General features: G+C 38.9%; 1 protein-coding gene across 2 annotated transcripts in view; it reads left to right on the forward strand.

Annotated features, from left to right (window-relative positions):
- LOC107554007 (liprin-beta-2-like) overlaps positions 1 to 8,296 on the forward strand; it is a 26,211-nt gene extending 17,915 nt beyond the window's left edge. For both annotated transcript variants that reach the window (XM_016236360.1, XM_016236362.1), the window contains exons 18-20: positions 4,070 to 4,195; positions 7,506 to 7,694; positions 7,790 to 8,296. In XM_016236360.1, the coding sequence (XP_016091846.1) occupies positions 4,070 to 4,195; positions 7,506 to 7,694; positions 7,790 to 7,993 (519 nt within the window). In that variant the 3' untranslated portion in view covers positions 7,994 to 8,296. The remainder of the gene's footprint in view (positions 1 to 4,069; positions 4,196 to 7,505; positions 7,695 to 7,789) is intronic.
- The last annotated feature ends 5,788 nt before the right edge of the window (positions 8,297 to 14,084 follow it).

Below are 14,084 nucleotides of genomic sequence, written 5' to 3' on the forward strand. Positions count from 1 at the left end.
GACAAGGGGCAGACAGTGTCTAAACAAGACATAAGAGTGGAGCAGAAAGTATCAGTAGCACTGTTAACATCAAGAGATGATAACTGTTCAGGGGAAGGAAGCAAAGATGAAACCATAGCAGATAGCCGGGAGGCTGAGAGAGAGCATAGGTTACGTCGAAAAGTGACATGTGTAGGGGTATGTGTTGTGTCAGGAACCATGTTGAGGTTAAGAGTGAGGAGGAAGTGATCCGAGGTGTGCAGTGGAGTAACCAGCACATGATCAGTGAAGCAGTGTCATGTTTAAATAAGATCCAGTTGGTTGCCTGATTTGTGAGTAGCCGTAGTCCACACTCACTTGAGATCAAAAGAGGCAAGCAGAGTGTGGACGTCTGCAGCCTGAGGTTCATCTAGGTGGATGTTGAAGTCTCCAAGCATAACTAGGGGAGTACCATCCTCAGGAAAGTTTGAGAGCAGCACATCTAATTCTTCCACGAAGTTACCTAGTGGTCCTGGGGGTCGATAAACAACTATAAAATGGATTTTAAGAGGGTAGGTAATAGTGGCTGAATGTGATTCAAAGGAGCTGTCGATACTCTGAGATGGTAAATGATTCAATTTCCAATCATTAGAGATAAGCAGACCAGTACCTCAAACTCTTCCAGTCAGACCCTGCGTGGGAAAAAGATAAATTATTGGAGAGTGCTGCAAGGTGTAGCATTGTCCTCTGGTTTGATCCACATCTCTGTCGGGGCTATGAGGTTTAGTCTTGAATGACTTGTAATAGAAGTAATAAAATTTGCTTTGCTTACAGCAGACTGGCAATTCCAGAGACCAATAGAAAAAGAAAGTAGTATATTAGTAGACATGGGCAAAGTGCGCAGGTTGTTAGGATTGGGCTGCCTACAGTGTGTGATGCATGGTTTGCGAGTGCTAGTGATAGTAGGGATCTGGAAACACACAATAAGAATTGGTTATAAAAACTGAAAACAGAAGGGAAACAAGTAGTAGGAAAGATAATCATTCAAAAGCGATACTTATGTCCCTTGCCGGTGTCCAATTTCAGCACGTCTCCACACAGTAAACAAAACAAGCATTTCCTAGCAACGACAACTGCGCTAAACACTGAGACAAGAAATAAATACACTTACGAGCGGCTTTTAACCTCTGCTGATTGACCGCTTCTCTCAAAGAGTATTTCTTTACACTGTGTTTTGCTGGCGCTTGAACACACTTTCCTGTTTATCACAAATGGCCAAGCAAAGCGCACGACACTGACAAGGTACAAATTTGCTTTGCTTACAGCAGACTGGCAATTCCAGAGACCAATAGAAAAAGAAAGTAGTATATTAGTAGACATGGGCAAAGTGCGCAGGTTGTTAGGATTGGGCTGCCTACAGTGTGTGATGCATGGTTTGCGAGTGCTAGTGATAGTAGGGATCTGGAAACACACAATAAGAATTGGTTATAAAAACTGAAAACAGAAGGGAAACAAGTAGTAGGAAAGATAATCATTCAAAAGCGATACTTATGTCCCTTGCCGGTGTCCAATTTCAGCACGTCTCCACACAGTAAACAAAACAAGCATTTCCTAGCAACGACAACTGCGCTAAACACTGAGACAAGAAATAAATACACTTACGAGCGGCTTTTAACCTCTGCTGATTGACCGCTTCTCTCAAAGAGTATTTCTTTACACTGTGTTTTGCTGGCGCTTGAACACACTTTCCTGTTTATCACAAATGGCCAAGCAAAGCGCACGACACTGACAAGGTACACGATACAGTACGAGACCAAACGCGATTTCAGCACGTCTCCACACAGTGAATATTATGTGTATATGTATATATATATATATATATATATATATATTTATTAGAACAAAATTATAATCGTAACACTTTTGTTTTTGCCCCCATTTTTCATGAGCTGAACTTAAAGATCTAAGACTTTTTCTATGTACACAAAAGGCCTATTTCTTTCAAATATTTTTCACAAATCTAAGTCTGTGTTAGTGAGCACTTCTCCTTTGCCAAGATAATCCATCCACCTCACAGGTGTGGCATATCAAGATGCTGATTAGACAGCATGATTATTGCACAGGTGTGCCTTACAGAGTAGATTATATATGAAGTCAACGCAAAGAAGCGAATAGAGGCGAATTCGCGCCGGGCGACACGAATGACGCGAAATGCGCGACACACGATATTCGCCTCAATCGCATCTTCTGCGCAAGTTCAAAAATTTCAACTTGAGCGGAAAATTCGCATGACGCATTCTCGCGCAAGCCAATCAGCGAAGAGTTTCTTGACACGTCCAGTTGAATCATACAATAGAAGAGAGCATTAATGCAGCCGTCTGTTATTATATTGGTCTGGAGCATAGAAAACAATTTAAATCAGTTGTAGTGGTAGTTGTATTTTATTAGCATGGCTACAGAGATGCTGCTATCAATAATAAAAATAATAATTATATTGTGTGTATATATATACAGTAGTAAAATGTAGCACACATCAATACAGGATCCTAATGTTATTCATCCTCCTCTGGATGGTGCTGTGAACCCAGACACGTCGGCGTTTGGCTTTCCATTGTATTTGGGACTTTTTGACAACAGTTACAAAACCGTGATTGTAGTTATCTCCACCATGGTTGATCGTGCTGTTTTTATTCGCACGAGCGAAACGAAAAACATCCTGCGAGTGACGCGATGCGCATATTCGCTTCGCGTCTGGTGTGAACACACCATTAGTCTGGCCACAATAAAAGGCCACTCTAAAATGTGCAGTTTTACTGTATTGGGGGATGTGAGCATTTGCCCACTCAAATCGGTTACGACGACAAACTGCAGTCAGGTCGAGACCCCGATGAGGACGACGAGCATGCAGATGAGCTTCCCTGAGAAGGTTTCTGACAGTTTGTGCAGAAATTATTTGGTTATGCAAACCGATTGTTGCAGCAGCTGTCTGGGTGGCTGGTCTCAGACGATCTTGGAGGTGAAGATGCGGGATGTGGAGCTCCTGGGCTGGTGTGGTTACATGTGGCCTGCGGTTGTGAGGGCGGTTGGATGTACTGCCAAATTATCTGAAATGCCTTTGGAGACGGCTTATGGTAGAGAAATTAACATTTTAATTCACGGGCAACAGCTCTGGTGGACATTCCTGCAGTCAGCATGCCAATTGCACGCTCCCTCAAAACTTGCGACATCTGTGGCATTGTGCTGTGTGATAAAACTGCACATTTTAGAGTGGCCTTTTATTGTGGCCAGCCTAAGGCACACCTGTGCAATAATCATGCTGTCTAATCAGCATCTTGATATGCCACACCTGTGAGGTGGATGGATTATCTCGGCAAAGGAGAAGTGCTCACTAACACCGATTTAGACAGATTTGTGAAAAAGTCTTAGATCTTTGAGTTCAGCTCATGAAAAATGTGGGGCAAAAACAAAAGTGTTGCGTTTATAATTTTGTTCAGTGTGTGTGTGTGTGTGTGTGTGTATTGTATTTTATGTATTTTTTATATATATTACTAATTTTACTATGGGTATTTCATATTTGGTATAAACCTATATAAAATCATATAAGCTTACATGTATAAATTGCACATATTTTTCACATATTGAGTTAACATGCATTATCACATGGGTGCCCAACCCTGTTCCTGGCGATCGACTGTCCTGCAAAGTTTAGCTCCAACTCTAATCAAAGACACCTGCCTTTTAATTCTTAAGTGATCCTGAAGACCCTAATTAGTTGCTTCAGGTGTGTTTGATTAAGGTTGGAGCTGAATTTTGCAGGACAGTCGATCGCCAGGAGCAGGGTTGGGCACCCCTGCATTATATAAATATTTGTAATAAAAGTATTTGAAATAATTTTAATATGGGTATTTAAGATATGACGTGAATTTATAACTTGTATACATCCATGGGATATACAATGTAATAATAATATATTGTATTTTAGTGCAACATATGACAAGAGCACTAGTGATATAAGGACATATTTCATGCATTACATTACTGTATGGGCAAAGCATGGATAAATCTGTAAACACTGAAGATATTGAAATACTATATTTCCTTTTTTCTGCAGAATAAGACATCTCCATCTGAGGTGGTGCAATGGTCCAACCATCGTGTGATGGAGTGGTTGAGGTCAGTGGATTTGGCTGAATATGCTCCAAACCTGCGAGGCAGCGGTGTTCATGGAGGTCTAATTGTGAGTCAGCTTTTACTGGTCACTAAAGTACTACTGCTTATGATGTTTAAATATTTCAGTACATTAAACGTGCCATATAAATAGATAAGTGTTGTCATTTTCTAGTAAATAAAAGTAAAACATGCTCTAAAACACTGTAGTCGTTACATTGAGAGTAACCACCTGTTCAAGTCATGACTGGCTGACAAAAGTTTCAATAATATAGAAAATTCATAAACATTTATAGGTCAAAAAGTGAGGAACACTTTTAGTACTCCGCAACTTGTACTGTCCAAATGAACAATAGTTGGAACTAGGAATAGGCGGGAAATAGGACAAGGAGGAAGGTATAAAGACAGCTGTTTTATTGAACAAAAAGAAGATAATCAAAATGGGGAGAATAACAGGAGAAACCATAAGATATTTCAAACAATCCAAGACAAAGAACTTTACTAAAAGAGGCAAAGATATACTAGAACTGATGAGGGGAATACATGGAACAGGTGTGAGTTTATTGGTAAAACGGGTGTTATACAAATAAAAATTCCAAGAAACTGAACATAACTGTAACAGTACATCCCACCTGGTAGGCATTGTAAACAAAAACTACACCTGGGTGGTGGGAGGGGGTGATGATGACTATCGGGAGGAAGGAAGTAGGACTAGGACCCCCAGATAAAAGTCCATGGTGGTGCCATGGTGGAGTCCAGACTCTGCCTATGGCGGAGACCAAAAAAAAATGTTTCTTGTTGTTGTTCTTTCCATTGTTCATTGAGTCCGACATGAAAGAAAGAAAGAAATAAGTGCACTGTCGGGATAGTGGGTCTGGTGGGCAAGGTCCAAGAAGTTTCCTGTGTAGTCCTCGAGAGAGTGATCTTCCTGGGTGAGGAGGAAGAGGTGGACAGCTGCTAGATCCATTGTATTTTATCCATTGTACCCGTCATGACACGTGAGTCAAACCGGAGGAGGCGGCAGGTATTTTATTGAAACAAAACATAGCCGGGAGGGTGAGAGTGAGTGTAACAGATAATCCAAACAGGGAGAATAGGAGAAATCGTATGGGAGTGCAAATAATACTAGACAAAGAACTGAACTGAAAGAGGACAATATATACAAGAACTGATGGGCAAGGGGCATGTGTGAGAAATTATATTTACATTTAGTCATTTAGCAGACACTTTTATCCAAACTGACTTACAAATGAGGACAATAAAAGCAATCAAAACCAACAAAATGGCAATGATACGTAAGTGCTGTGACAAGTCTCAGTTAGTCTAACGCAGTACAAGTAGCAAGGTTTTTTTTTATATATATAATAAATAAAAAAGAAAAAACAAGTAGATAAAAATAAAACAAGTCAAAATAATAGGAGGATATGCTACTGTTAGAGGGTCATTTTTGTAATTAACGCTAAAATTCTCTATTCTTGTTTTATTTTTGAGGTTCTTTTTTTTTCATCCTTATGTGAGATATTGACAGATTTGTTTTTATTTGCAGTTAAGGCTGAACTGTAACTGATTATTTTGCTGTCTACCTGCAAACTACTGTACTGAGAAATGTTTTAAGCACTTGTGAAACCATGCTTAAAAATGAGGATGTTTTCAAAAATATTTCCATGGATAGTTTGTATTAAATATCAACTTCTATTAATTGAATCCAATCAATATTTGGTGTAACCATCCTTACCTTTAAAACACTCAAGGTTCAAGGTACACTAGTGCACAGTTTTTAAGGTAGTTTGTCTTGTTAACATAATTCTTCTATAGATTCAGGCTCAGTTGGTTCTCTTTCCGGAATGAATCAGTGTTTTTTAACAAATCGGATAGCCAAATGATTTAATGACTTACTCATAAACACAGCCACCTACTACTTTTGTAACCACCTACTACTAATTTTGTAATCTACAGAAAAGTCACTGAAAAATCCCTGTTGCTAATACACAAGCTGAACGTTTGTCTAGAACACAAATGCACCCAAGTGTAATGACACAAACAATGAGAAGAGATTTTGGACCGTTATATCAGCGCACAGTGTTCGAACTATACCGTGGACTTTGGGGGAGCCCACATGTTTGTTTGTTTTTTTTTATAAGGGGTCGCTTGCACGTGGGCTTACGATGACTTGCAAAGATACATAACAGCTAGTGTATGCACTACTTGCTTTATGCAAGCACTATATAGGATACATCACTATACAGGATTTACCCTATTATACTTTATCGACACGATTGATAGGTGAAGCAACAAATAGCCACCCACAAATAGTCTATAAACAAAGCATCCGGTTGTCTTTGAGTTCACATGAACAACGGTTAACGTAAAGTTACTCGTCGTCAGGCTACAGAAGAATACCATAATTCCTCCGTTCAGTTAGACCTAAGACATCGAGAGTCATGCAGACCTATAACAACCCAGCCACAACGCATAATTGTGAATAACATGCCTTACCTTAACACAGAATCGCCCAGAGTCCAACGTTTATATATATATTTTTTTAATGAATCTTTGAGTTAACATGTACTAAATATGAGTGGAATTTGCACCGCAGCGCCCCCACACCTTGATGCTCATGACAAGAATAGCATGTATAGTTATCTTTACTGAAGTGAATTAGGTTTAAATCGCCGTCATGCATGATGAATGAATGATATTTTTGCAATTTTACACACAATAATCCACGATGATCACATTACACAAAACTGAAATTGCACGTCAAAACACATTGTCAATATTTTGAGACCCCCCCCAAAATTTAACAAATCACGTTTTCAGGGGAGCCCATGTCTTAAGGGGAGCCGAGCTCCCCCGTAGTTCGCTCCCTGTCAGCGCACTTGAAATGCTTAGGCTTGCAGGCACATCATTGTATGATAGAGCTGAGGACAGAAGTCACAAGTTTGTGAAGCTGTTAACATCACTTACAACACTTAGGCAAGGTGTTCTATTTGTTGTAACAATTGTCTATGTATTTGAACTATTTAACCAAGGACATCTGCCCTTGTTCTGACCTCACATGAAATATCATTATCAATGTTAGCAACATCAATATCAATGTTAGCAACCACAAATACATATTACTCATTGGAAGATAACATTTCTGATTGGCAAATTTTCTGCTGAAAGTTTGCTCCCCAACTCCTTTTTAATATTTACAAAAGGGCTGTCAGTGTGTGATTTCTCAGGACACCTATTTCAGTGTCACATAGTAGAAACAATTTATGCATGGTATTTTATCTATTTTAATTTGCAGTTTTGATCATGTTAAACAAACTGATTTTACTTTAGCTGTAAAATGGGTGAAATGTCCCTTTAATTTGTTTGTATTTGCTTCTCAGATCCTGGAGCCTCGCTTTCATTCTGAGACCTTGGCCATGCTGCTCAACATCCCTCCACAGAAGACCCTCCTAAGACGTCACCTCGCCACTAACTTTAACACACTGGTGGGGCCTCAGGTCCAGCAGGAGAAACAGGAGTTTATCAACGCCAGTGGGCATGCACCCCTTACCACCACTGCCAAAGTCAGGGTATGATATTCCAAACAAAATAATACATTTTATGCTACATATAAGTTGCAAGTATAATTTGTCATGTTGTAATTTTATTAATGTATCTGACTTAGCCAAAGAAGCTTGGTTTTACTCATTTCCGACAACTAAGAAAGCTCAGGATGGATGAATCAGCAGATTATATATGCACCATGGATACAGGGAACCCACCAGCCCTGAGTGAGACACCAAAGCGGCCATATGGAAGCTTCAGGGGGATCAGCCCCATCCTGGCCAGAGACTCAGACAGACTGGAGCAAGTTGGGTCTAAGAACTGATTCACCGCCTCTTCAATTCAGCCATTCTTAGCCAAACAATGACATGCTTACTGCCAGCACTACAGTAACTCCACCCTGATGCTTGAAGAACTTCAGCATTAACACCATCAATCAGGAGAAGCCCAGAACTGATTCTTCAGTGTATCATCTGGATATGCTGGAAATGACTGAACATGGGCTCTGAAAAACATGGGGATTTTATTATTATTGTCTGTCTTTAGGTAGTTCCAATGCTGAAATACCATGCTGACAAATTCTTGATTTGAGTTTCTTGATTTTATTACTTTTAATAAATATTTGAATACCGATCCTTAAAATGTATAAATTATTTTATTACTTTAAAAAAGGTTTTGAAATGACCAATAAACTGTTTCTTTATTTTTCTCTGTCTTTCATGATATGAACAGGCCCTCTGTAGTAAAACATGTATGCCATATTGTAATTATGCATTGTAAGATCAGTAACACTTTATAATACTGTTCCATATAACTACACGGGAACACATGAGTAATGCAATATTAACATTCTAGTAACTAAATTAAAAATAAATGTCTGTTACTCTGAATAGGGAAGAAGATGCTTTGTCGGTAGTTGATGCTATGGGAATACACCCCAGATGTGGAGTTTGGCTAAAGCCTGTATAGAAACTAGGGATGGCTCAGTAACACCTTTTCATGTCCGATAATGAAATATTTAGTATCTGCTGATGCCAATCTGATACCAGTACTGTTTTGGTCTTGATCAGTTTGCTATATCTACACAATACTTCATTATAAATAAATTGAGCGGGTGTCCTGCTCTCGCATTATCTGCCAATTTGCTGTTGAGTATTTCTCAACCGCTTTTGACTCCAGCTTGTTTTTTTTTTCTTTTCCAAAGGACATTGACAATACTGTACAGTTGTTTAATGTTCATTGCACTTTGCTACTGGATAGAGTGACTCCTCTTAAGTTGAACACTGTTGATCACTGCACTTTGATTAATAGATAGTATTCCCTAGTGGGTATTTCTGGGTCGGCTTTGGATTGGTTATCCTCCTATCTGTATGACAGGAGTTTTTCTGTGTCTATAGGATCTTATATGTCAGATTATGTTCCTTTGTCCTGTGGTGTGCCACAAGGCTCTGTGCTCGGCCCTCTGTTGTTTAGCCTGTATATGCTTCCTCTTGGCAAGATTATTACTAGTTTTAAAATAACATCTTATCATTGCTATGCCGATGACATTCAGTTATATATTTCGTTTAGTCCTGATAGTCTAGATAAACTGTCTGTTCTACAGAACTGTTTAGTCTCCATTAACAAATGGATGGCAGACAATTTTCTACAACTTAATAACGATAAAACTGAGCTGGTGATCTTTGCCCCTGACAATATTATGCCTAAGATTAAGCAGGCTATGGGGGGTTTAGCATTTTTTGACTGCAGTGACATAAGAAACCTGGTTGTCATCTTTGACAGGGCTATATGTTTTATCAGTCATGTAAAGTCTGTAGTTTGTTCATGTCTTTTCCATCTCAGGAACATTGCTCAGAATAGACCTCTGGTCTCAAAAAAAAGAGATGGCAATGGTTATTCATGACTTTATCTCATCACGATTGGATTATTGCAATGTTCTGTATACTTGTTTGAACAAATCGGTAACACTTTACTTGAAGGGGTGTGCATAAGACTGACATGACACCATAATCATGGCATGACACTTGTCATGACTATGAAGGAGGTTTTATGCATGTTTATGACAACTGTCATTAAGTGTCATTCGCTCAGTTATGTCATTTGTAATGCAAATATGACATTATTTGACCTAACCCTAACCTAACCTAACCCTACCCCTACCCTTTCCCCTAACCATAGCCCATAACAAAGACATCTAAAAAAAATGTCATCTTTGCATTAAAAATTACATAACTGAGTGAATGACACTTAATGACTGTTGTCATAAACATGCATAAAAAACATTCATATTCATGACATGTGTCATGTCATGATTATGAAGGTGTCATGTCAGTCTTATGCACACCCCTTCAAGTAAAGTGTAACCAACAAATCTTCTATGGAGAGGCTACATGTTGTACAGAATGCAGCTGCAAGGCTTTTGACTAGTTCCAGCAAGAGGTCCCACATTACTCCTGTACTTAAGGACCTTCATTGGCTTCCTATTGCTTTTAGAGTGCAGTTTAGAATTTTAGTTATTTCTTATAGAGCCTTGCATGGTCAGTCACCCTCCTATATTCAGGATTTATTACTTGCACATTCTCCTGGTCGGTCCTTAAGGTCTTCTGACCTGGTCCTTTTAACTATTCCTAGAATATGTCTTAAGATAAAAGGTGATTGTGCTTTCTGTGCTGTGGCTCCGAGGCTCTGGAATTCTCTCCCTCTAACACTGAGAACTTTTGGTTCTGTAGAGTCTTTTAAAAAACACCTAAAGACACAACCCTTTGGACAAGCTTTTAATTAACAGTATAGTTAGGCTGCTATTAAATTTATGCAATATTTGGTATCTAATTTGTTTTGATTTTATGTTTTATTGTATATTTGATTGCATGTATGTTTGACTTGTTTTACTGATATCATTGTAAAGCACTTTGTGACTCTTTGTCTTTGAAAGGTGCTATATAAATAAATTTTACTTAATAAATAAAAAAAACACATACAAAAATGTTCTCATCAGCGTTAATGAAATGCAGGTTCGATTGTAGCTTTTGATAGGAAACAGAGATGTTCCATTTTACAGGTTCACTCAATGCTGCATCAGTATCAGAAACTATGAGAACACTATAGCACAGTAGCCAAGCTACCCCTTGCCTCAACAAAGACTAACACAAGATATGAACTGACTACTGACAAACAGATAAAACCTGAACCATAACCATGAGTCCAATCCATATCTAAATTACTATCGAAAATTTGATAAAAGTGTGTGGAGTGTCCCAGCCTGCTGTCACGCAAATATCTTCTAAAGACACTCCTTTATGCCAGGCACAAACCTCATGATTTTTTAAAGTCATGGGATCGCTGCTATTCTCGCACAGCACAACTGTCTTGGGTACCGTCTGTTGCTGTTGTGTGGACTCTGCACTAGTGGTTTTCAATCCTGGTCCTGGGGACCCATCGCTCTGCTGCACATTTTGTATGTCTCCATTAGGTGTGTGCAGCAGAGCCAGTATTTGTTTCGGTAACAATCACAAAATTATTTGCATCTGTATTCAGAAGTGGGTGGGGCTTTAACCGGAAGTTCGTACAGTTACATGAGAAGACCTATGGTTTATGGTCTATGGTTTTAGAGCCATTTTTTCTAGTTATCACAACAAATATGCCGTGTTCAACTGAAATATTTATTTATTCATTTATTTATTTATGATTAGAATATTTATTTAAAGATCTTCTAACAGTCGGAGCCGATAACCTTGTGTAGTGATGTTGTTAAAACGTCACCATTAATCATGTGGCCAATGAGCTACTGCCCGGTATATAAGTTGGTTGGTTCTGCCTCTTGGTGTGCGTCATGGTCGAAAGCCCGCCCTTTCCTTTCTGTTATGGACTGCCAAGTGTGGTGTTAGGCTGCTGAGATATACTGTGTGCAGTGCGTTGTTTGCTCTCAGTGTGGTGTGCCTTCATGGCTCCTATTGATTGTGACTTCGCAGTATAATGTAGCCCAGGTCACAGCACCAACTGTTGTCGCTTTAACCTTTAAAGAAGAGCCTTTAAAGAGGTTGTCATATGATCCTTAGATATGTTGTCATGAGCATCACACCATCGCATTAACGGGTTGAGTGGGAGCAGTAATTAATACAGCATGTTTCCTATTCTTCATTGTTTGAGCCACGCTGCTGCTTTTGGAGTTTAATTACGTCCACGTCTAGCATCCAAGTGGGCTTGATGTTTGTTTGTTTGTTTTTATTTGGTATTTTGTTTTGAGTGATTTGTAATCTTGTTTTCTTTTACCTTGTGAACTCTTTCTAAAAAGTTGATTGTTTTCCTTTGTTTCTTTTGTTGCAAATACGGACATTTAATTTGTGGTTTGTAGGGGTGGAGTGCTTCCAGAAGTGGGCTGGGTTTTGACAGCACCATGGACATTATTTCACTTGGGGTAGTAATTTTGTGTGTGTCACTATTGCTCTTTTACCATTTGCAGTGCATTTTGTGGGTGTGATACTGATTCGTGTGATTTTTTTTTTGTCTTTTGCATACCTGGTGCTGTTATATTCACCCGCTTCTCATATAGGAAGATTCTGCCTTCTACAGCATTATTATTTGGATGTTTTTTTTGTTTTGTTTCCTATATTGAGTATTTTTATTTCTTTAAATTTCTGTTTGTTTTTTTTTGACCTATGACATTGGTGTGTGCCGGCTGTGCGTTTTAAATTAATATCAGCCAATTCTTTTAGCCTTAATAAAAGTTGTTTGTATGGATTCACGCCTCTTGCTCTATTCATGTGGAACGTATTTGCGTGTCCTTATTTGGGTTATTTTCGCCGGCATTTCGGGGTGGCATAGTCACTACAACTGGGCCTCTTGCTACACTTGTATAGGCAGTTCTTCGAGATGTAGTGTGGTTGTGCTTTGGGCGACACGAGTTTGAGTCCCAAACCTTTTGTGATCCAATAAATAAATATTTAAATGTCTTCTAATTAAAACAGTAAAGGTTCATACGCAGTTTGGAAATATGGAAATTGATATAAGTAATTTCCAGGAAATGCATGGGAAAAGGCAACTGCTATTTTATTTGTGTTTATTTCATTCATGGAGTTTACACTAATTTGCTGTACTTCACACACTCGTTATTGCGTAGTAATTTTAGACATTTATGTAAAATATACTTTTCCTTGACTGAATTAATTCAAGGCACACATTTTCATTATGCAGAACTCTTTAAGCGAGTCTTTTTTTGAAATTCACTAAACAAATCTTTGTGTACCACACAAACCAGCAAAAGATAAAGAAGCAAACGTGTAGGCCTAGTAGAAAATGTTTCTAAGTTGATTATTAGCCAACACTTGACAGAGAGCTGGTTTGGTTTTTGAGAGAAGGAGACACAGACGGCAATGCGGTTGTTTGATTGGCGATCGCGCTGTGCTTATTCCATTCATTCGTGTATCATATCATACAAGATTTAAATAATTGACATTTAAATATACACAAATAGTAGAACATATATGATGTAGTATTTTAGTTGATATTACTCTTGCCAAGCTCTCATTTCTGAGAGATTTATGGAGAGGCAACAGCAGTGCGGTTGTTTGATTTGCACTCATTTCATTCATAAAGTTTACATTCTTTCACTTCACTTACTCATTATTGCGTAGTGACATTAGAGGATTATGTATACTATCATGAGGTGTGACTGTGTCAGCCTCACCCGAATATTATTAGGCAGAATTATAGGTCTTTCCGAATAAGGTATTTGGCTTTGGGCACACCCCTAGTCGCCATTAGCTGACACACTCAGCTAAGTTCATCGAGCTCTCTCCTAACAAGCTGAATAAAGTACGTAAAAAAATGGAGACATACATAATATGCAGAGTGGTGGGTCCCCAGGACCACTGCTCTACATGATGGATCGGTGACAGGGGGTAACACATTACACAATTTTTCAATAGAAAGAAATGCCAACAGCTCTGCTTGTTCTACAGCCATCTGGTTTCACAACCAAACACATGTGAGAAGCGATGCAGAAAATAATGTAAGATCATGCGTGAGACAGGAGTTCTTGGAGGAGACTAGATTTCTTCATGTTAGAAATTGTAGCCTGCAAGAAACTGGCAATAAAAGTTGTCTGTATGCTGGTTTGCAGCAAACAAGAAAAAAAAAGACTCCTTGCAGAAGGCATGCGTGCTGTTATTTTTTTTGCAGGTCTATGTCTCTGCCCTCTGAACTTTCCCTTGCCCTATATCATGCTTTCTCATTGGCTGTAGGTCATCACCAATGTAAAAACATTCACACTGCAGGAATATGGATCGCTGACTGGATGAGATGTTTAACATGCCAAACATCTCAGGGATTGGCGACGTATCAGTGCTTCTCTTAGAACACGTCTTTGATAACACTTCGCAATATTGTCACACACGTGAACAAGCACCGATTTCAGGCAT

The sequence above is a fragment of the Sinocyclocheilus grahami genome, unplaced genomic scaffold, assembly GCF_001515645.1.
Source record: "Sinocyclocheilus grahami isolate Dianchi unplaced genomic scaffold, SAMN03320097.WGS_v1.1 scaffold489.1, whole genome shotgun sequence".
In the NCBI taxonomy this organism is placed as follows: domain Eukaryota; kingdom Metazoa; phylum Chordata; class Actinopteri; order Cypriniformes; family Cyprinidae; genus Sinocyclocheilus; species Sinocyclocheilus grahami.